Source organism: Anopheles maculipalpis, chromosome X (genome assembly GCF_943734695.1).
Source record: "Anopheles maculipalpis chromosome X, idAnoMacuDA_375_x, whole genome shotgun sequence".
In the NCBI taxonomy this organism is placed as follows: Eukaryota; Metazoa; Arthropoda; class Insecta; order Diptera; family Culicidae; genus Anopheles; species Anopheles maculipalpis.
The window spans coordinates 4951063-4974049 of NC_064870.1; the positions used below are offsets into that span (position 1 = coordinate 4951063).

The 22987-nt window shown below is 45.0% G+C and overlaps 4 protein-coding genes across 5 annotated transcripts in view; 3 read left to right on the forward strand and 1 right to left on the reverse strand.

The window, feature by feature from the left end:
* Positions 1-10009, reverse strand: part of LOC126567637 (uncharacterized) — an 85434-nt gene extending 75425 nt beyond the window's left edge. Inside the window, exons 1-6 of the mRNA XM_050223859.1 lie at positions 9934-10009; positions 9078-9195; positions 3012-5182; positions 2474-2857; positions 1954-2378; positions 1507-1582 (exon numbers count right to left, since the gene is read on the reverse strand). Coding sequence (XP_050079816.1) covers positions 1529-1582; positions 1954-2378; positions 2474-2857; positions 3012-5182; positions 9078-9195; positions 9934-9979 — 3198 coding nt within the window. The 5' untranslated portion in view covers positions 9980-10009 and the 3' untranslated portion in view covers positions 1507-1528. The remainder of the gene's footprint in view (positions 1-1506; positions 1583-1953; positions 2379-2473; positions 2858-3011; positions 5183-9077; positions 9196-9933) is intronic.
* Positions 10010-10832: 823 nt separating this feature from the next.
* Positions 10833-11344, forward strand: LOC126561297 (28S ribosomal protein S18c, mitochondrial). Its single transcript, XM_050217349.1, has 2 exons — positions 10833-10872; positions 10942-11344. The coding sequence occupies exons 1-2, from the start codon at positions 10833-10835 to the stop codon at positions 11337-11339; spliced, it is 438 nt and encodes a 145-aa protein (XP_050073306.1). The 3' UTR covers positions 11340-11344.
* A 3023-nt stretch (positions 11345-14367) lies between these two features.
* Positions 14368-17407, forward strand: LOC126557076 (putative fatty acyl-CoA reductase CG5065). The gene is made up of 6 exons (XM_050212729.1): positions 14368-14619; positions 14713-15018; positions 15100-15497; positions 16596-16841; positions 16919-17044; positions 17128-17407. Exons 1-6 carry the CDS (start codon positions 14368-14370, stop codon positions 17405-17407), a joined length of 1608 nt encoding a protein of 535 aa, XP_050068686.1.
* A 1438-nt stretch (positions 17408-18845) lies between these two features.
* On the forward strand, positions 18846-22640 carry LOC126556993 (serine hydroxymethyltransferase). 2 transcript variants are annotated; one of them, XM_050212611.1, is made up of 3 exons: positions 18846-19130; positions 20966-21165; positions 21424-22640. In XM_050212611.1, exons 1-3 carry the CDS (start codon positions 18906-18908, stop codon positions 22625-22627), a joined length of 1629 nt encoding a protein of 542 aa, XP_050068568.1. In that variant the 5' UTR covers positions 18846-18905; the 3' UTR covers positions 22628-22640. The 2 variants fall into 2 exon arrangements, with proteins under 2 accessions (XP_050068568.1, XP_050068576.1); XM_050212619.1 differs by lacking the exon at positions 18846-19130 and adding an exon at positions 20843-20875.
* Positions 22641-22987: the final 347 nt, after the last annotated feature.

The following is a 22987-nucleotide window of genomic DNA, read 5'->3' on the forward strand; positions in this document are numbered from 1 at the left end:
TTCAGTCTTTTTGGAAGGGTGGCGGATCCTAGGTCTTGATGATTATGGGATAATCGAGTGTACTCCGATGTTCTTCCTCAAAAAAGTAAGAAAAATTCGACCGTTTTGGATAGATTCTATGACTCAGCGAAGTCTTCTTCTTTTTGACCTAACGATCTTCTAGGTCACGCCATGTAATTGTTTACTAGACTTTGCTGATACCACGTAGTTAGATAGTCAGTCATCACAACAAGGGCACGGTCCGGATAGGATTTTAATCCCGGGGTCTTCCGTGTGAAGACCGGCACGTGAGACCGTGGTAAGACTCAGGGGCCGAATATTTCTACCAAAAAAAAAAGCCTACCATTGTTTTTCAAGGCTTGCACACAGTATTATCTACGCTACGTAGCCATGTGAAGTTGATCTAAGACTTACCTCGAAAAAAGTCGGTGTCATTTCTCCCGATTTTCGAGAAATGCTGTTGCACGATTTGCATCGACTGTAAGCGTGATTGTTTTTACTGTATTCAGTGAGCATTACAATTATTCATGTTGCATATTATTCTTTTCCATAATTCAGGTAGGTTCCAAACTTCCATCGTATCTGACATTTGTACCATAAATAAAGAAAGGTCCAGCTATTGTCCTCGATGCCTTCCATCCGATCCCAAAATGTATGGTAACGTTTACGAGTACGCCCCATTAAGAATACTTTATACCTTTATGGAAAACTATAGCTAAAATCATAATCGACAGATAGTGGTTTCCGTTTTGTATTTCATTTTGATTTTATTGCATTTAAAAAAATCCAGGAATAATATCAATTAGTCTGACACTTTTGAAATGGTTAGTTGCAAAGCGTGTACATGTTACACTGACATTCGACCAGATGAAGAATGTCTAGCGTCAAACACCACACTGTGCATTATTATCTGCGCTGTTGTTAGAAGTTATGGTTGCCATGTACCAACGCTGATTAACGGAAATTTCTTAACATTTTACATTTCGTCTGTTCGTTCTCCAAATCATTCTCCCTACAAAAGAAAAGAACAATGTCCTATGCTAAACCCATCCTCCTGTAGTTACGAACCTCCTTTTCTTAACAGCCTGATTTTTTCATCATAAAAATCATCACAAACTAACCGATTACAAAAGGTATGATTTTGATACGTACGCGTGTCTTTAACTGCCCAACCAAAAAAGCCTTCGCCCATTCCTATCAACCTCATTTTCCATACACTCATCATATACATATATACTCCATTCCTAAAGATTCCTTCTTCATTTTCACTAATTTCAATTGTCTTAGTTTCTAAAAAAATAGCACTTCTTGGTATCGATTACATTTGTTTTTTTTTTCTGTTTCGTTTTCGATTCAGTATAATAAAACCTTTGCCTTTCGCACCTCGTTTGCTTCTAGTGCTGCTTTTCTCCCCTATTGGCGTGTGCATTATACATGTGCAACACTATTTCTTACCTAAACGATCATTCCTTTCCCTTCACTCGCCTTGCTCAAGTACTCACTAATCCCGCTAAACTTACTGTACTTATTAGGCTGTTTCCTTCCAGAAACCAAGTTTGCGCTCCTTGCAGTAGCTCGTGGACTGAAAGAAGGTAAGAAATATATGTTTTAATTATTACAGTTGATTTAAACAATCGATTAATCCTAGAACGACACTCGAATGACGACAACAGTTGGACTGGTTTTGAATTTTTAAACTACAATATGTTTTTAAGATTTTTCGACATTTACGAGGGTAGCTCAGGACATTTTCATGAACAAGTATGGTTATTTAGACCAAATAAGTCAGTACTACATTGATGGACAGATGGATGGATCTGAGGAGGGTACTAGTCTCGATGATTTTTAGCGAATCCACCGAACCCTTTTTTTTTTCAAATTGGGGCCGCCATCTTTTACGCTAGCCGTTTCTGTAGTGTCACATGTGTATTAGCTGATAAAACGCTCGCTTACCTTGCACTGTTTGGCACTGGCTTCATCCTTGCACCAGTAGGCCGGTCCCCAGCTACACTCGTTCAGTCCGACCAGCATGGCATCCTTCTTCTCGGCGTGCTCCTCCTCCGCCTCCTCGACCGGTTCATCGATCACACGCTCACCGGAAGCATACTCCGGCAGCGACAGCAGTGTGCCCGACATCGCACTGCACATATCGATGTTCACGCACACCTGCTCCCGTTCGATCGAACGTCGCAACTGCTGCAACATGCTCACACCGTACACACCGAGCATCCTGTCGCATTGTGTGTAGTGCTTCGCCGGCAGTGCGTCACAGATACGGTCCGCGTACTCGGTAACGTGATCAAGCATCTGGTCGCTCATCAACAACTCATCCAGCTCTTTTACCGTAGCCTGGCACACAGCACACTCGACAATTTCCACTAAATAAAGCAAAATGGGGGGAAACAACACACACATCAGTGAAAAATGTGAGCAACGTGCTTACCACCTGCCAGCGTGCCAACCCCTAACTTACGCTCCGATTGTTTCAACAGGGCCAGCTGCTTCTCGCACAAATCCAGCTGCGTGCAGATCGCTTGCGGTGGCAACGTTTGCAGAAACTTGATAATAAACTCGCCGTACTGGTCGATCAGCTTGTCGCACTGCTTGGTAATGGTGCTTGGCATTTTTTCGCACACGCTACGGACGGCATTCTCGATTTCGTCGTGCGTTTTCTTGTTTGCCAGCTCCGACTCAAGCTTTACCATCACGAACTCGCAAATCGCACACTGTGGTGGTTGGTTTTTGTCCGCTTCGCCGGCAACGGTACCGATGGCACTCGGTGACACAAGCACCTCCTTGGCTGGTTCCATGATGGCGGGTTCTACCACATAGTCGAGCAGTGCTTCATCAACGTCCACTACAATCCGGGAGAGGAAAAAGAAAATGTATATTTTGCGTTTTATTTTTATTTCATGCCTCGGAGTCGGCTTAATCCGACTACGGGGGAAAAAAAGAGAATTCATCTATCACTAAACCTATGAATGCGAACGAACAAAATTGAGGATACTCACATTCATCGGTAAACTCCTTGGTCGGCAGACAGAACCCAAGCGTGTGGCAAATCTCTTTCGGCGACAACTGCTTCAGCAACAGATCGACGATCTGATCGCTATGCTGATCGATGTACTTCTCACATTTGGTCTTGTACTTGTGCAGACGATCGCAAGCATGCTCGAGCGCTTCCTTGATCTGATCCTTGCTCTTCTTGTTTTTCACACGCTTCTCGAGCTCCTTCACCATTTCCTGACACACCAGACACTCCGGGGTGCTGGTCATCGGCGTATGATCAACCGTTATCTGCCCGTTAACCGTCATGTCGGGGATTTCGTTCGTTTCGATATCACCGGAAGTGGACGGAGCAGCCGGCCGCTGGCTCCACGATGTACGCTTTTCATAATCGAGCTCCATACCCAGCAGACTCAGGTCCGGGCGCTGGTCGACGCACAGCTTCAGGAAGACGCAGATTTCCTGCGGCGTAAAATCGGACGCCAACATTTCCACCAGCTCGGCCGTATACGTGTCCACAAAATCATTACACTCCAGGCGCAGCTTCGGCGACAGGTGCATGCACAGTTTGCTCAGCGCGCTCTTAATGTTTTCCTTCGAGCGATCGGTTTTGACCGACTCTTCCAGCTGGCTGACGGCGAACAGGCAAAGCGGACAGGTTGGCTTATCGTTCCCGGCACGGGCCTCAATCGTCACCTCCACCTGACCGGGTGCAAAAATTTCCACATCTTCGCGGGCGGTCGGACACATCCGCATCGTTGGACAGATTTGGCGTGGATCCATCGATTGGATCAGCAGTGCAATCACCGCATCGCCATACACATCCACAAAGTTGTGACATTCGCCGCGGATCGATGCCGGCAGCCGGTTGCAGGTGGTACCAACCACTTCCTTGATTTCGTCCTCGTTGGCCGGTTCGGCCAACGCTTCCTGTACGAAGTGCATGAAGTATTCGCACAAGGTGCAGAACTTGCCATTTTCCACCAAATTCAGTGAACTCGGTGCGCCCATGATGCGATCAATTGGTAGCTGTGCCTGCTGGATTTCGGACGCCGACAGCAAGGGTTCGTTCTCACCGAGCAGCGGACGGCGGTTCGGTTTCGACGCCATATTACGTTCCTGCTGCGCCGCTACCGCAACCGGCAACAGTGGCATGATGGGACCGTTGCCGAACATCGTACCCTTGGGACACACGCCGATCATGAAGCACGCATCGTTACTGTTCAAATTGTGGACGAGTGTTTCATAGATTTCGCGATAGTACTGCTCCACCAGGTTGTTGCATTCGTCGGCAAAGCTCTTCGTTTGCTTGCAAAGCCCCTGCAGCACCTGCTTGAATTCGAGCTCGGTCGTGTTTGCGATCAGCACGTCACGCAGGTGATCCACCAGCTGCTCACAAAGCTTGCAAGGGACATCGTCACCACCGCCAACCATCACCGGCAGCACACCGACACCTCCCATCGATCGTACCTCGATCTGCTTGCCGTCCTTCTCATCGTGCTGGTGGAAGTTTGCGGAGCAAACTCCACTCAAATGGCACACCGCGTCCGCCTTCAAGTTTCGGTTCAGGTGTGCGTACATGTCGCCAAAGTACGTCAGCACGAGGCTCGAACAAGCGTCCGAATAGGATGACATTTGGCCGCAAACACGCAGGAATCCTTCCAGCACGCTGTCCCGATCGCTGGACCGGAAGCGACGCTCAATTTGGTCCACAATCGTGTTGCATTCCTCGCAGCCGAACGTAATATCACCGGTTGCGCTAACTTTCTCGCTCGACGACGAATCATCATCATCCTCTACTTCCTCCTCGAGCAGCGGCTTGGTGGCTGGCATCTCAGCGAGCAGCTTGTCGATTTCGGCATTATTACAAAGTCCGGCCACGCTGCACACGACGTTCGGGTTCATCTGGGAGGCGAGCGCTTCGACCAGCTCCGGGATAAAATCGTCGGCCAGCTTGCAGCATTCCTTCTTCACAACCTTGACCGGGATCAACTTGCACGAACCCTCGAACACGGCCTTCAGGTCCGCCTGAGTTTCGTTGCTTTCCAACTGGTCCCGGGCTTGCTTGACCATGTCCAAACAGATGTTGCAGATCTCATCATTATCCACCGGATAATGTTGCTTTTCCCACACGGTTTGGATGCAGTGCGATACGGCTCCACAGGATTTGGCGTTCCTGAGAAAAATATTCCAGAAATTTCATATTCGGTTACGTTAATGAGTAGTAGCTGGGTAGACACAATATGAACACGTATTTGTCGACATTGGGACTCTACTTTCGAACGTATAACACCCACTCGCAGACACTAAGTCCATGAAAGCCAGACATCTCTTGTAACATTTCGTCTATTTAACCTTTTTCCAAACGATACTTGGGCAGACCAATACTTCCAGTCCCGACATGTTATGCACTGAATATTAAACAGACGTGTTTTCTGGTTGGAGTTTCAGGGGCATAAACTTTTTCTCCCCTGGCACGACTTTCTCAATCATGGCCCTACGTGTTATATGCTGACGTCGCAAGAAGTTAACTGTTGGACCCGCACTTCTTAGTTGGGCAGGAACACCTGTTCTGCTTCTGATGGCGTCAGCTCTCGATAGTTTAATGGGACTTTCCAATTCTCTAATATCATAAATTTTTCACTTAACTGAATGTGTTTCTTCTTTTCTATCTTGTATAATCCCTGACGTCTTTGAATCCTTTGATCCTATCTTCAAATCAAAATCACCGGTGGCTGTAGATAGAAATTTACGTTCGGGTTGTGTTGGTAATCAAAACTTTCTTTCCTTGACTTCGTTTTACCAGTAGCTGGCTAGTTAGCCATGCGTACGGCAGAGGCTCTAGAGGACAATTATATTGATCTGGCGATTTCTGGATTCTTCCTAAATTAAATTTTTATCCAAAATATACGAGCAGTTGAGGGTCGAGATCAAACTTGATCCCGGGCAGCTACCATCATAACTCGACTATTTCAATTGCTGTAAATATCTATTCTGCTACAAGTACACACTGCTAGTTATCTCAATACTGACACAGAATAAAAATATCATCAGCCAAATTGCAGGCTGACATATTCTAGAAACAATAAAAAATCTCCCTAACACGTGGAGCTGATTTAAGTGCAAAATACATTTTCATTGTAGTAAACGTTCCCACGAGCACGTTGCTAGAAACGCATCGATGATTATGAGCCCCACCCATCTCATACTTAGAAATGCAAGCATCAAGCCATGTAGTGGAATGTATCTTACGATAGATGATAGTAATATTTTTTACCAATACGAGCAATTAATAACTTCCAATCTTTCGTTTAAAACTAGACAGTTGGAATTCTTTCAAATACGCAGGAATTCCTTGATGAATTTGTTTCGTAACGAAGAATTGCATCAGGAACTTTCCCCCGTCAGCAAGGACTACCAGTGAGCCACTGCGTTAGGCGTTAACAACCTGCTCGATCACTCCTAGCTTAGCGACGTACGTTATTCATACCACAGGTCAGTCCACATTAGGAAGTACCGGGTCGTGCTAAAGGTTTCACCTCGCGGTCTTGTGCCAAGTTCGGCGTCAAGTCGGCAACCAAAACAACGCCCTAATGGATGGGCTTATTATCGCTCAGTAAATTCAAATTATTTTATTATTAAGTATGACGGCACGTCACCTTATTATCATTTAAATTCAAACTGTCTGTCCATAAAACAAAATCATTTTACAGCTCATAATAGTGCTGAAGCTTATTTTTGTATAATTGGGCACAACCTGGGCAGCTTTTTAATTTAATGAATCGCGCTTGTTGTTCAGATTTCAAGGTAAAACTACGATGCTGTTGTAATTGCTCCGTCCGGAATCAATCTTCCCGATTTCGAGCCTCTTTCTCTGAATTTGATTCCCTCAATTTCCTGTACTGAATTTAATCGATTTTCTTCTTTTTAGCTTAAAGACCTCAAGGCACGCCCCGGCCATCCGGAACGGCTACGATCTGTACGATCCTGCCTTGGCAAAGCCCGACGCCGATACATGCCGGCTACTGGACCGTCCTCTTACTATCGTCGCACGTGATACAAGTATTTTTTTACGACCGATATGACCTACAATTCGAAGGTCGTGTTGTGCTTTACCTCAAACAAAATTTTACCTTTTTGTCAGAGGCAATCAGAGAAAAATGTCGCTTGTTGTAATGATTTATTTTTAGCTCTTTTTCGGGATAAAAAAAAAAATTCTCAAAACGGCTTTGTTAAAAACAACGCTAGCCAAGAACGATCGTTGTGAATCATACCCAGCAGCAATATGGGAAAGATTGGAGTGATTCATAAGCAAAAGCATTTTGCTTGATCGTTTCTTGGATGAATTAATAAAGCACTACGACACTTTTTGCAGCGATAACGATCCTCCCAGCTTTATTTTTACGTGTTTCAAACAGGCGTCCAGCAGTGAATTCTTTTATGTGTCTTCTAAAAATACAAAATGAAAAACAAAGTTATCAGCATTTTTCTTACATGCTGATTCCAAGAGGATCAACAACCAGTCGGCTGTTACCGGCCAATTGGCTCTTACCGGTCAACCTTTTACCACGGCTTTGTCCATGTCACGAATTACGTATTTACTAATACAGTGCGGTGGTTCGCTGCATTACGCATCATTCGACAAGGGAATATTGTACTAACTTATACAATGACTCCCTCGGAGGTTGATTTACGGTTTAAGTTGCCTACACTGCAAGCGAATCCTTCGTAATTGAATTAGCAAATAGAATTGTTAGTATGCGGCGGTGCACGCTGTTGCACTGTTTTTAGCATTTTTTTCGCGCTTTTACCGCGCGACCTTGACAGAGCAAATCTATTCTTCGTGGCGTATCTATTGCTGATTTTTAACGTTTACATAACTAACATTTTTTATGTAACATTTAGAATAATCCAATTCATATTTTAAACCGATGTAATTGAAAGAAACTCACGTAGAGCGCGAAAACTTAATCTGCGAACGACATAATTCAGAAGTCCCAGTAACCGATGACCCAGCAGATTATAGCGCGAAGTAAGAACAAGATAAGATAATAAGACGGAATAATTTTATGTTCGCTGGAAGTGTAGTATCACTCATCAATATGTTTCCCCTTCCCCTGACCCCTAGACCAACAATGTCTAGGAGAGATGAGCAAGATCTGCCAGGCAGCATTAAAAGAGGCTTAGTTCCGATAATTTTTGCTGATGACTCGCCCCCGTTGCCACGACCGCGACGGGAAAAGTGCACTGATTGATACCCCGATGAGAGGGTATACATTTTTTAAGGACAACAAAGGCCTAACGAATCAACCACGCGGCTCGTGTGAGGGATCCGGGTCTGGCGGATTCGTGTTCTACTGTATAGATTCTACGGTTTGTATTTTGCTTATTGCAAACGGCCGACGACGACCGTTTTTAACCTCCGCCAGCAATAACCGATAACCTCCCCCTCCCTTGTCGTCGTTAGAGAAAAAGAGTCGGCCCGGGCCAGTCAGAAGCGGCCGCGTTCGGAATGCGTCATCAGCATCATTACCATCATTTGCCATTGCCGGTGGGGACATGGGAGGAAAAAAGAAACAAAATGAGGACACAAGTGTCCGATGCCCGCAAAATCATAACAAAGAACCACTCCAACGCAACTGAAACGCAGCCATTTTTTGTTGTTGTTTTGTTTCTTGATTGCTTATCACTTAGCACCTTATCCGCTTAAGGATGCTACTTGCTGTGAAATCGTGATCTATGCATATATGTTTCTCCCCGCACCAAGCCTTGACAAACTGGCTTGGTTGTGGTAGAGGAATTGATTGATACTCCCTTGAACCGGACGAATAGGGGTTTTGGTTCTCTGTCTCACACACCGGCAACCAATTATGGAATAAATCTTGCCCAGAGCCTTTATCCATAAAATCCGGATACTGGATTTGGATGTACCGATGCTATCCCAATGCTGGTATTAAACGCGCTTAGAGCCCGCATTTTTGTGGACCCTATCCCAAACGCTACGTGGAATAGGACGCACAGAATGGAACCCGACCATAGGGAAAGTTAAAAACTTCTTTGTCTAGACTTACCTGATGTCAGAACACCAGTAGGATGGTCCCCAGGTGCATTCTTTCGCTCCCAACAGTCGCTTGTTGCTTGGTGAGTTGCTTGTTTGTTTGACGGGTGAGCTGCATACGGCGGTTAGGGCTAGATGTTGATTGCAAAACAGGCCAGATGTGGAGAAAAAAAAGGAAAACAACAACAACAAAAAACAAATGTTATTTTGCTCCTGACTTGACTTGGCTTGGACTTGGATTATTATTTCTTGCTCGGAATATAGAAAGGTGTTTCAAATGCTTTTTTTTCTTTCCTCAAAACATCTACAACGCATTACATCTGGAATCAAAACAACGCATATTCGCTAGGTTGGAAACCATCCAGCAAAATTTGTAACAAAGCCAGCACACGTGGATGAATCATTACTCTCCTGTAAAGCGGCTTCGTTAAAAGAGTGGAATTGTTTTGGAACCGTGTATCAGAAAAAAATAAATGTTTTGTTGAAAAAAACAACGAAAGAATTCTCGCTCGCGGTAGCAACCACCATCTTGTGTCTACGGAATAGTGACTTTGCTCTACGCTTGGCTCGCTCGCCTCCTTTGTTTTGGCTCACAAGTTATCGATACTGCTGAGATAGTGAAATGGCTTGGCTATGTGTCAGCTTATTACAATTATCATGGAGTGGGAGCAGGACGGCGAATAAAAAAAAAGAATTACAGCTGTTTGTAAAAACGATTACAATTCGCCAAGACGCCATTTATGATTACGAAAGACGTACGGAACACGCACGCCAAACGCGCCCTTGCACATAAAGCGTTTCGTTGGCTGATACAAAGGTACTTACAGCAAGGCTTACGAACTATTTTCATTAAATACGATTCTACTTACCCAGCAGTAAAATGCCAACCAGCCCCAGCAGGCGTGATTTCATCATCACGATTACTTCCTGCTACAAAGTTCGCAGAATGGAGCAGCAGAAGCTGTCTCTCCTAACTTACAAGTTCGTAACAACCCAAAAGAAAACAATTACTGTTGCTTTACGAAACAAAATAACCAAAAAACAGCGACACAATTTTCACAGAACACACACTAACTAATGACCAATAATTTTATGACTCACGACGAAAACACAATTTCACAAACCAAACACAAGCGTCCTCACCGTGGCTAGGAACAATCACTTTTGACGCAGCATTCGCTGCTCGAGCTCCGAGGAAGTTTACGCAGTGGGAAACAATGTGTTTGGTACAGCGCTAAGGTTGGTCCGCCATATTTGAATGCAGAAAACTGACAGTTGTGTGCTTACCTATTAGGCCGAGACCAGTTGTATGGCCCCGGTCTTATACTGCTTACTTTTGGATGGATTGTTCGAAGGATTTTCAATTTGGATCCGATCCCTTCCGATTGGATGCGATCAAAATCAGAGTGCAATTCCGATTTGATGTCTGGTACTGCGAGTTGGAAACTCTTGAGGCAAGACTTATTTACTCCTCCATCCTTCACAATGATACCGACGCTCCGAAGCTTTTTTCCTCTCTGAACCTGTAATTCGCAGCACACTTTTAATTAATTTAACCGCTAAAATAATGCAAATGGAATTGTAACTTCAGTGTGTAATGGAAATGATCAGACCTTATTTTCTAGACATTTCCATCGGGAAACGTCAAAATAGGCAACACGATGACAGCATAAACGTCAAAAACGTTACAGCGCTTCGCGACGGCCAACCTGCATTACAATATTTTTATAATACGTTCGGAAATTTAACAACAATTACAGCATTAAACATGCTTTCCAGCATAGGAAGTAGACTTCGTGTTGGTCGAGGTGAGTGTGTGTGTGTTAATGGAACCGATCTGTTCATTCTTTCCGTGTAAATAATACGCTCTTCGACAGTAATTTTAGGTTACATAAACAAAGAAGCATTTGCTCCAACAGCCGGTAGGCTGTCGTCTCCCAGAAACTACACCACGAGCATCGATAATAACGCACCGATCGAGTTGAAAGAAAATCCCTTCGCCAAGGATAAAGTGCAGTGCGTGCTATGCAAGCACGGCATCAGCCCGGACTACAAAAACGTGCAGCTGCTATCGCAATTCCAAAGCCCGTACACAGGCCGTGTGTATGGGCGGCACATTACCGGTTTGTGCAAGGACCGGCACGAGCAGGTAGAGCGGGAAATTATCAAAGCACAAAATGCGGGACTGATGCCGACCTACCATAAAGCGGTGGAATTCCTCAACGACCCAAAACTGTTCGATCCCGAGAAGGCGATTCGTCCGCACAAATATTAATGCAATGCACAGTAAGGTAGGGACTTTAATAAAACCAATGTTAAACTAGTTTACACATTAGATTAATTCACGCATATAAGCACATACATGGTCTGTGGTTGGTGTCAGATCGAAAGAAAGGAATGTCCCCTTTTTGCTGTGTACTGAGACTGTTTTTGTATAATAAATCATTTCTGCGACAGAGAATGCCAGTGGCGGGATTAAAGGTACACGGAGTGAGCGGCCACGGTGGAGCCCAACAATCCGCAGAACAATCTCTTTCTCGGTCATCAGATTTAATATGATAAGGGGCTCAAACTTCCACTCCGCTTAGGGTCTCCGAGGGGCTAAATCCACCATTGCCGGTGGTAAGGGCGGACCGGAAATGGACTCCCGTGGACTGACTATGCAGGTTGTTAGGAGGTCTCTTTCAGAGGTTCTAGGCAAACCACGTGTTCCTGCAGAACACCAGTTTTCTGAATGATATGCTCTTATCAGCGTATTTGTTCAGAACGATCGATCCAGATCATCCATTAACGCTCGGGTTGAGACGATGTAGATAATTTGTTCTAGCCCTCCAACACCCCTTGGTTATGACTTTGTGATCGAAAATGGTTATAGAGCCCATCCATTGCACCACTGGGCAAATTAGCGTATTGTATTGTCTCAATCGATCGTAACCATGCTCTCTAGAAAAGCCAAAACCCCGGGGAATGTTAATTGATTCAGGCCGGATAAATCTGTGCCTCGCGTGCAGCAGGCCTGTCGCAGTCTACGGGTGGGACTTGGCAGCCTGATTCGGAATGATTGTGCGAGATACACAACGAACGCATCAAGCTGCTAAGGGTCGTTGCTAACCGTCGCACGAGCACTAGTAATTAAAACAAGCTAAGGCCGGATAAAAACACACGCACTTACGAGTCACCTTTTTTTGCTGCCCAGTTCAAACAGGCATTAAGCGCGGTAAAGAAAACCAAAAAATTGAATTCTGTCTCCCAACCTTGGCACTGCCAGTTGGCTAGCTTCTTATCAACTCCGAAAATAACGAATTCAAATGCATTCAATATTTAAAGTGCTCATATGACCCAGTGTAAGGGGTTGCAAAAGGCAGCTCCGCTTTCGAACCAATGTAACGATGTTCGTCATACAAAGATGCCAGTGTTTTCTTCCCCTTTTTAATGTTTTCTTTCCGCTGGTTGCTGTATCGTATGCTCAAAATGTAGATACTGTCATTTTTTTCCATATAAGTTAATGAAATCAGTAGAAGTCAGCGCTGCAACTTCCGTCCGGTCGGTGTGATGGAGAATCAAGCTAGGTTTCGTCGACATTCGACATGTTCGCAGTTATGAAGGAATGGTATAAATTCTTGCTAGTTCGTTAATAAAAACCCCAGTATCACTACGCAGGAAAAAAAAAAATATTAACAGATGTAATTTGAATGAAAAATTACAATCATTCGATGAGGGATTCGTTCATTGCCGTCGATACCAACGGAGTTTACCGAATCCAACGTTTAGACGAAAATTCAATATTTTTTTCTCCTCAACGTGTCATTGACCCTCGATCGGTTGGTGGTTCAATATCACCCAACGCAAAATCTAGAAACCTACATTTGTCGGCTCATCACCTGCTAGAGCCTGCGTAGACAGGCTTCCGCCTAGCGGGTAAAAGGGCGACCAAACTAGTGGTAGAGGTAGAGTATGGTTTTATGCTAAACGCTAAAATGTAGATTAACCGGTTTTGAGTTTTATTAAACTCTGCGCCGAATTCTGATTAAGGGAGAAGATGTATCTTCACCCATGCGTAGCCAGCTGCTTATATGGTTATGGTGATTCTACGAGTACGACGGACAAAATATGCGGAAGAATTAGTAATCTCTTTTACCATTTTTCGTGCCTTGTGTGCCTTCTCCAAATTATGTATATCGATTCAATGGCGCGCTAACCAATAAAGTGCAATCCTTCAGAGCTGACGCATATTCTAGTCATTTTCTTATGCGACAATCTTGACCAGCGCGAACAATCTTTTTTCTCTCTCTCTCTCTCTCTCTCTCTCTCTCTCTCTTCCCACTTTTCATTTAACAATCCCATCGAAAGAGGACTACAGTTTACGAAAAATGACCATAACGTTGGTGGCCTTACTCACACGAATCTCCACGTCTTGAGGTGCTAATCTTTAGTCTGACCTTAGCGGGAGAACATTAGTCGATTCGTACCCTTGTTGACGGTCGATCAGATATTAGAGCAGCTGTGATGCAAAACATTGGGCGAATCACCGAAACTGGCGAGGCTTAGGACACAGGGATACCTCATCTTTATCCTTGTATATCATTTTATGTCAACAGATAGATATGCATAATACGTTTTAAAAATTGTTTAAAGTCCTACAGATGGGTAGACGGTTTCGTCTGTTTGGTAAATATTTTTTAGGTACGGTACGTATCCGACTGGAACGCCAACTCCCTCTCCGGATGGGGAAGTTTTAATTATGAAGAAAAAGAAAAGCAACAAAAACGTACGTATGGTGCGATCTACTACAATTTTTTTGCCTTGTAGAAATAACCTTAGACGAACCAGTTTTCATTGTGTGTGAAAGCCTTGACTATGCCTGGTTTGAGAAGTTTAAGTTTGTTTGTTTTAGTGGTTAGGCCTTAGTATAACGGACTAGAGTTCGGTACCTTTCTGGTCGTCATCATCGAGCGTCGTCATTGCTGGTGCGCGGCTCTCGAAGCCCCCTGTATCGTACGATCGTTCATTCAGTGTGATCGTATCCACGCTATCGGTTGCTCGTCGCTCGCAGCTCGTGGCGCGCAGTCCAGGGTGAATCGGTGAACAGTTTGACGCGTGGTTAGAAGTCGTGAAAAGCTGTAAACACTATCAATGTTCATCAATTACTTTGAAATTCAAATTAAAACAGTTTAGCCGGTTGTAGTGAAGATTTATCAGCAATACAACGATTACACAACATCTGCAATCAAGTTATTAACGGTTTGGTGTGACAGTTGGGCCGGATAGTTGTGAATATTTTAGTTTCGGAAAAATATTGAACCATGCACACATTCTCCAATCATCCGATCGGGTTGCTCCCGATGGAGCAGAACTATGACCCGACCAAACCTACCATAGCGGAGTTCTTTGCTGGCCGAGACATATTCGTCACCGGCGGTACGGGCTTTATGGGCAAGGTTTTAATAGAAAAACTGTTACGGTCCTGCTCCGAGCTGAACAACATCTACATACTGATACGCGAGAAGAAACAGAAATCTATCCAGGAGCGCATCCAGGAGATGCAACAGTTACCGGTTTGTACCCTTGAGTTGTGGAGTTTTTTGTTTTGCCTGATATAGATACAAACTGACTTGAAAAATGTGTGTCCGTCTCTCGATATACGTCAGTTGTTCGACAAACTTCGCGAGGAACGTCCAGAACTGTTAAACAAGATGGTTCCGGTGCAGGGGGACGTATCGCTGTTAGGGCTCGGCCTTTCCCAGGAGGATATCGAGAAGATGCGCAACGTGTCGGTCATCTTTCACGTGGCCGCTAGCGTGCGTTTTGATGATCCGCTCAAGACGGCAATACTGCTGAACACGCGCGGAACACGTGAGCTGGTCCAGTTCGCCGAACAGCTGCCGTCGCTTCGTGTGCTCATGCACGTTTCTTCCACCTACTCGAATCCGGATCGATACGTGATTGAGGAAGAGGTATGGAATACACCTTTCTAGGACGGCTACGGAACCCACGCCGATTGTAAGATGTATTTCCTTTCCAATAACGCCCCTCAGGTCTATCCAGCTTACGCCGACTGGCGCGATACGATACGCATTGCGGAAACGTTTGACGAGCAGACGCTCGATGTGCTCGCACCGAAGTATATGGGGTTCCTGCCCAACACGTACGTGTTCACCAAAAGTCTCGCGGAACAGATCGTTAACGAGCATAAGGACCGTCTGCCGATGATACTGTTCCGGCCATCGATTGTCATCTCATCGATGAAGGACCCGATACCGGGCTGGATGGATAACTTCAATGGGCCGGTTGGGCTGCTGGTTGGATGCGGCATTGGCATCTGTCGTACGATGTACTGCGATCCCAACAACATAGCCGACTTCACGCCGGTCGATGTGTGCATCAAGGCAATGATTGTTGCCGCGTGGAAGCGTGGCACCGAACCGGTGCACAGGTGAGTTCTAGAGTTTAAAAATGCCCCGAAACGTGCCGCGTAAGTGCAATTAGCTGCGATGAATCGATGGATTCCCATTGATGTTACAGTTTCAACCTTGTTTGCAATGGTGCCCATTGTGTAATCGTAGTGATGCATCTTGGCGAAGGTAAGGGTGGGAATTAACACGGTGTGAAGCGAACAGAAGTTTTGCTTACAATCGGCTCAAAATCCCCACCCCACACGTGGGGATGAATTTAAAAGTGCAAACTTTTAAGTGATTCCTCCATCAATCAGATCAGCAACCAACCCCGATGATGCCCTTGAAATGCGTAATATCAAGGTTAGAAAGTCGATAGGAATCTAGCCGGTTATCGAGTCGGTGTTTAAGGTTATGCGATTTCGTACATACATTTGAAGTTCGAGTTACTCATTTGTCTATTCCATTTTCTGGCACAAAAATGTCTTCATCTCAATAATTTTTACCTTTCTATCATGTATATCATGTGGTCGTAATTGACAGTCTGTACACTATTATTTAATCACAGCTGTAACTCGTGCCGCACGCACGCCCAACGGTACATAGTACAACAAAATTCATTCAATTAACTTTATTTTTCAAGCAAGGGTCAGACTGGTCAAGCGGCTAGACGGGTTTTTGTGGGTCATTTTTGGACGCGCTTAAAGAATTATAATGTGGAGTGTACACAGTCCAGCGGCGCCGAACTTCACTCGGCAAGCCTGGGTTTAAATTCCCTTCTGGACCGTTTCCCCCGGTAGTGAGGACTGAATACCCAAACCTTTTTCCTGACACCCTAACGACCTTCTCTAAAGGTCGTCTCCCATTAACACGGGCTATTTAATGGCTCACTAGACTTGATGATACCACGTAGTTAGGATTTGGATGGGATTTGTACCCCGGTCCAGTCGTTTGAAGACGTGATATCCATAAGGTTTAGAGTAAACGAGCCGATGTGACATAGCAGGTCGTTAAGCCAAAAAGAAGAAGCATATGGACCTAAAGAAGAAAATTCTACCTAGACGGCGACAGCTGATGCCATTACGCGTGCATGTTTCCACTATTCATCTATTAAATACCTCCAATTTCGTTTCCCACAGTACCCCCAGTCAGGACCTGCCGATATACAACTGCTGCATTTCCAACTTGAGAAACTCCACCATGTCCCAGATCGTGGAGATGGGTCGAACCTTATCCGATGAGATACCACTGGACAAGTGTATCTGGGCCCCCGGGGGCGGTATAACACAGATACGTATTCACAACTTGATACGTGTACTTCTGTACCATATATTGCCCGCTATTTTAATCGATGGAATATTTCGGCTGATGGGCCAAAAGCCATTGTAAGTATAGGGCTAGCAGAATAAGCAGTGGTGTAAAACAAATCAATAATGAAACTATGCTTCATTTGCTACTACAGTTTGGCAAAACTACAACGGAAAATCTACACCGCAAACGTAGCGCTCGAGTACTTCATTCTGAATAATTGGGACTTTAAGAATGGCAACTTTATAAAGCTGGCGTCGGAAATAAAACCGGAGGACAAGTATTACGCCTTTTTATCCCTCGCTCTATTTTTTTACATTGTTTTAAGTTATTAACTTTTTGTTTTATTTTTCTCATTTACAGCAAAGATTTTTACTATCGCGACTTTATCGAATTCGATGTAACGCTGTACTTCCGTAACTGCATTCTCGGTGCGCGCCGATACCTGCTAAAGGAGAAGGACGAAAATATCCCACGGGCGCTTACGCACCTGAAGCGGATGAAGTTGTTGGATAAAATTTGCAAAACTATCATTGTGGCAGTCTTCCTGTACATTATTCTCATCCAGTTCGATATGCTGGGCATTATACTGTACATCATTTCGTACAAACCATCGTACGCCTTAGATGTTGACTGTAAATGAGTCACATTCAGGTTAGCGTTTTAGCAGCATCTGTTAAAAATGTGCGCATTAAAAAAAATGGGTGTTTGATTATGTATGCCGGGTGCTGTGGTCAGTAAAATAACTGGTGAGTAAGCGAGATGCTTTAGGAAACATCGTTCTATAATAATGAAGATTCAACTCGTCACGGTTAGTAATAGAGCCACTCTTTGTCTATGTTTTGAAAAATAAAAAAGGGAGTTCGATTGGTACTGGAAGCAAACTGTACAGTCGAAATATTGTTTTGTAATACAATAAATTATAGATTATCCGAACTAGTTTTATGATGCCAGTCGTTCTCTTTTTTCTCTTGGCCTTCTGATGGTCAGGAGAACGTCATGATGATATGGTCACGTTGGTACCAATTCGTGTCCAAGAAACTCGGTCCTAGGGCTACATTCGTCCAATCTCCGGCAGACAGATGTGATTCTACCTGATGCTTATGATTGGCCGGAATCGATTCCTAAGCCCTCAAACATTTCGGGAATCGATTCCCGGATAGCATTGAATCCCGGAATCGGGATAAGAGTCGGAATCGATTCTAGGAGTTGGAAAAAGTTCTAAGAAACGAAATCGATTCCGGAATCGATTTCACGAATCACAATCTATTCTGGAATTGGTACCGGAATCGGTTCCGTGAATCAGAACCAGATATTTCTGACTCCGAGTGACCATCACTAATTTAAACCCTGGTTCAACATTGCGAAGACTGGCACCATTACCGCCGCTTCTACCGGGCCGCTCCAATAGGATGGAAGCATGAACTGAATTATAATAGTCTTTTTATAAATTTATAGAAATTAAAAAATTCACAATTGTTACTATCAATCTTCCCATAGTGAACCATCGGAATTTAATGACTTGAACTCAACCAGACCGGATGTAAACGCCGTAGGGCAGGCACACATACACACAAAACCATTCGTCATCCGGAATGTTTAGTTGTGTTGTACGCGTAACCGAGATTCGAATGTATGTAAATGCGTCATACTCTTCCGTAGTCGAAGGTCTTGATACGAAATTTCTTGGTGATTCGTGTACCTAAAAAAAAAGAACGTCGATACCTATACATTCCCTTGCGTTCGCGTACAACAAAAGCTAAATCTTTTCACAGGTTATCACGCTCCCAAAACAGGCAGCAGCTTCCCAATCACGCCGAGCTGATAACCCTTCGCGGTATAAGGCACGGTTTCGGCGGATGACAACGATGATAGACGACTGGCGGTGTAGGATCCGCTTGTCTCGGTGCGTAACGTTGCAGTGCAGAAAACATCTGACAGCAGCGTAAGAAGGCCACCAGCTTTGCAAAGGGCTACGAGTGCTGTGTGCTGCAGTCTGCGCGGAGTCCGCCTCTCTGCAGTTTATTTCCCTTTTGCCAGATACGGGTGTGTGCGTGTGTACCGCGGGTTTTTTTTTTGGGCAAGCGGCCGGAGAGAGAGAAAAAGGGAAGTTATCTCACCCCACCACGATATATTGAGCGATGGCAAACGCACTGAGAGGATACGTCTCGCTCGCACCAATGTTTAGCGTGCAACGGCTGTCAACAATTACGCGAGCGCGGGGTTCGCTGCTGGCCCAAATGCCTAGACATTGTTCTCCAGCATCATCATCCGATACCGGTTCGCTACTGCACGAGTCACTTGTCGGTGGAGTCAAGCACGATCAGATCAGGTTCAGCTCGTCATTGCCAAAATCTGCCCCGAAGGTAAGTGGCTTCCTGAGTCCTAGGTGTAAATTGTGCGTGAATCGTTGGTCCACGAAATCAATGTGAAGTTCAATCGAAGTTGTTCCAGCGACGCGGTTTTGTTAATTTACCACGTGTTTGCCGATCTAAGCGATCGTTTTTTTTTGCATTGGCGTGGGCCGTGCTTGCTAGTCAGTATACACACCGTGATGGCGTTCTATGTATACTCGACATCCATCTATCAACCGGACAGGGTGGTCAATAGTGATGGCAGCTAAAAGAAAATTGTGGACCTGTGATTTAAATAATTGGTCCTGTAATTAAATAACATAGTTTACTGTGTTTCGTGTAGTATGGGGGTCCGGCGACCTAGGGGAAGCGATCCCGATCGCTCACATGTAACGATCCGGTATCGGATACCATTCGGAGAGAACGTTGTCACCCACCGTACGAAGCACTTGCTTACTACCAGGGATAAATCATTTCTTTACTCATTTATAGAGACTTCAAGTCACTGAGTCCCCCGGTAGTGAGTAATAACTGTCCAGCTACGTGGTATCAGCAAGTCTAGTGAGCCATCCGAAGGTCTGCAGCCTTAGAAGGTCGTTAAGCCTAGAAGCAGATATCGCTGAGACTAGATACGCCAATCAAGAAATCCCAGAAAAGCCAGGACGCACAAAACCTCTAGAGGTGGAAGAGTTAGAGCCCAAAAAAAAAAAAAAACTACGGAGGGGATTATGGAATTTTGCAGCATCCATATCTTGCTATACTGTCAAGAAAATGGAAAAAGTTTTTTAAATATAATTACTACGTAACTGAAATAGTGCCTGGTACTAGATGAGTTTCAACCAGGATAAGTTCACTAATAGTAAGTGCTTACTTTTTTTTTCTTCTTTTGATTAATCAATGTGTTCTCTCGCACATAAAACACGCGATAAGAGTGATCGGCCAACGTCGTCAACTTCAATGCACCCCACCACATGTGTTGCTACGAGTTTGTGCGTTGTTTTGTAATTATTAAACGAAGAAAAAACACACTTTCTCGCATGCGGTAAACAACCCTAACCTCCATTCGGTACAATTTTTCAGGGTTTCATGTTCTGTACTTCGCAAAAGAATCCGCCGTGTGACGTCAAGTTCGCTAGTAGAAAAAGGCGTGTTCTTGAAAGATCGCGACTTAGTACACACATTCTACCAGCGGTATCATCTTTGCGCCTGGCGACTAACAAGCCGCGTACGTGTTGGTGTACGTTCAAGAAGAAAACCCTGGTAGTTGGTAGGGCACTCGCTATAATTCAAACATAGATAAGAGTATGTCCGTCGACGCCATCAAGCATCAGGGAAAGATCCTCTTCACAACAAATGTATTATTTTGTTGTTGTAAAATACTTCCCCCTTTTACCATCCTACCAATTGACATGGATTCCGCGGGTCCTATCTGTCTCTCTATCCTCTGCGTTCTCGAATGGTACGGACGGGCCAAGATCGTGATTTAATCAGATCGTTTCCGTGCGTGCTTCGATTGCTTGTGCGCTGAGGTTGGTTAGAGCTTATAAATTGTACTGGTGATCTTCATCAATCAGTCGCTAGGATCGGTTCCCACACTATAGACCCACTTTATTGGGAGTACGCGTTAAGTTCACGTTGTGCAATCAAGATCATTCAACAGGCTTCAATTAATTACGCTCAACTTGCATTGCCGAAATCGAAAGTGTTACTGTATCTGCCAACAATCAAAAATGAGCAAACACACTGCTAAAACTTCAGTAAATAAAGTTCATACAATTAAAAAAAACTATTTTTACTTGAGCAGACATTTGCAGGAATTAATCGGATTTCGTGATTTTTTTTTCTAGATGGCTGGAAATGCTAAACTGCTCCACGAGAACCTATGGGACCAGGACCCGGAGCTGATGGATTTGATACGGAAGGAGAAGAAGCGCCAGACAAGAGGACTTGAGATGATTGCCAGTGAAAATTTCACTTCCTTGTCCGTCTTGCAGTGTCTCAGCTCCTGTTTGCATAACAAATACTCGGAAGGTTTGCCCGGTCAAAGGTAAAGGTGACTTCCAAGTAGGGTTTTTTTTCTCTTCTTGGGCTTAACAATCTACTAAGGCCACACCGACCATCCCTAATGGCTTACTAAAAGACTTGCTGATATTAATATCACGTTGTTTGGTAGTCAAGTCCTCACACTATGAGGGGAATCGGTCCGGAACTCTGATCTTAGGCGCTTCACCACCAGGCCGTCTCCTAATTGTACCCTTCAAACACTCATCATACTTTAACACCATATTTACTTTCGTTTCCCTAGATATTACGGAGGCAATGAATTTATTGACGAAATCGAACTGCTCGCACAGAAGCGTGCCTTGGAAGCGTACCGACTGGATCCAGAGCAATGGGGCTGCAACGTTCAACCGTATTCCGGGTCGCCAGCCAACTTTGCCGTGTACACCGCACTGATCGAACCGCACGGTCGCATCATGGGACTAGATCTGCCGGACGGTGGCCATCTGACGCACGGGTTCATGACGCAGACGAAGAAAATTTCCGCCACGTCCATCTTTTTCGAAAGCATGCCGTACAAGGTCGATCCCGTGACAGGGTTGATCGATTACGACAAGATGGAGGAGACGGCACGCCTGTTCAAGCCGAAGGTGATCATTGCGGGTATATCGTGCTACTCGCGCTGCCTGGACTACAAACGGTTCCGCGAAATAGCGAACCAAAATGGTGCGTATCTGTTCGCCGATATGGCGCACATTTCCGGACTGGTAGCGGCCGGTGTTATACCGTCACCGTTTGAGTACGCGGACGTTGTCAGTACGACCACGCACAAAACGCTGCGTGGTCCGCGGGCGGGCGTTATCTTCTTCCGGAAGGGTGTGCGCAGTGTAAAGGCAAACGGTGAGAAGGTAATGTACGATCTGGAGTCGCGCGTCAATCAGGCCGTGTTTCCTGGACTACAGGGCGGACCGCACAATCATGCCATCGCCGGTATTGCGACGTGCATGATGCAGGCCAAAACGCCCGAATTCCGTGCCTATCAGGAACAGGTGATTAAAAATGCACGTGCCCTCTGTGCCGGACTGCTCGAGAAGGGTTACTCGGTGGCGACTGGCGGTACCGATGTGCATTTGGTGCTGGTTGATCTGCGCCCGGTCGGTATCACGGGTGCACGGGCAGAGTATATACTGGAAGAAATTTCCATCGCGTGCAACAAAAATACCGTACCCGGCGATAAGTCCGCCCTGAATCCGTCTGGCATTCGGCTCGGTACACCTGCCCTCACGACGCGCGGTCTGCTCGAGAAGGACATGCAGCAGGTGGTGGACTTTATCGATCGTGGTTTGCGCCTGTCGAAGGATATCGCCAACGTGTCCGGACCGAAGCTGGTTGACTTTAAGCGTGTCATACACGAGGACGCCACATTTAGCGCCAAGGTGCAAAGCTTGCGCAAGGAGGTGGAACAGTACAGTGAGCAATTCCCTCTGCCAGGTTATGAGGATTTCTAAACAAACAAGCAAAAAATAAAGTAGCTTTTGTTTTATAAAAAATAACTCCACTTATCGATTGAGTAAAATTGTTATTTGCGGTTGTTTTTTTTTTGTCTCCTCTCTTTCTTTGTTTGTCTGTTTACGACGATTATCTTATCACGTTTTGCACAGCGCACAGCACACTCTTTTACGTCGTTTATTATTTTCATTACTATCACTATTCATTACTATTATTGCCAAACTTCAGACGCTCTGATTCCCAGAGCAGCTAGGCTCAGTTAGCAACATCATACGAGTACTGATGCCGCGAAAATCTACCTTCCGATTCTCAAATGTTGATAACAAGCCAATGATATATTGAAAACACAGCCTCTGCGG

Excerpts from the sequence above, each read along its gene's own strand:
- LOC126561297 (XM_050217349.1), top strand. The coding sequence starts at position 10,833 with ATGCTTTCCAGCATAGGAAGTAGACTTCGTGTTGGTCGAG. Across the intron at positions 10,873-10,941 it reads TAGACTTCGTGTTGGTCGAG|TAATTTTAGGTTACATAAAC; the intron begins GTGAGTGTGTGT and ends GCTCTTCGACAG.
- LOC126557076 (XM_050212729.1), top strand. The coding sequence starts at position 14,368 with ATGCACACATTCTCCAATCATCCGATCGGGTTGCTCCCGATGGAGCAG. Across the intron at positions 14,620-14,712 it reads AGGAGATGCAACAGTTACCG|TTGTTCGACAAACTTCGCGA; the intron begins GTTTGTACCCTT and ends GATATACGTCAG. Across the intron at positions 16,842-16,918 it reads CTGATGGGCCAAAAGCCATT|TTTGGCAAAACTACAACGGA; the intron begins GTAAGTATAGGG and ends TTGCTACTACAG.
- LOC126556993 (XM_050212611.1), top strand. The coding sequence starts at position 18,906 with ATGGCAAACGCACTGAGAGGATACGTCTCGCTCGCACCAATGTTTAGC. Across the intron at positions 19,131-20,965 it reads TGCCAAAATCTGCCCCGAAG|ATGGCTGGAAATGCTAAACT; the intron begins GTAAGTGGCTTC and ends TTTTTTTTCTAG. Across the intron at positions 21,166-21,423 it reads GAAGGTTTGCCCGGTCAAAG|ATATTACGGAGGCAATGAAT; the intron begins GTAAAGGTGACT and ends TCGTTTCCCTAG.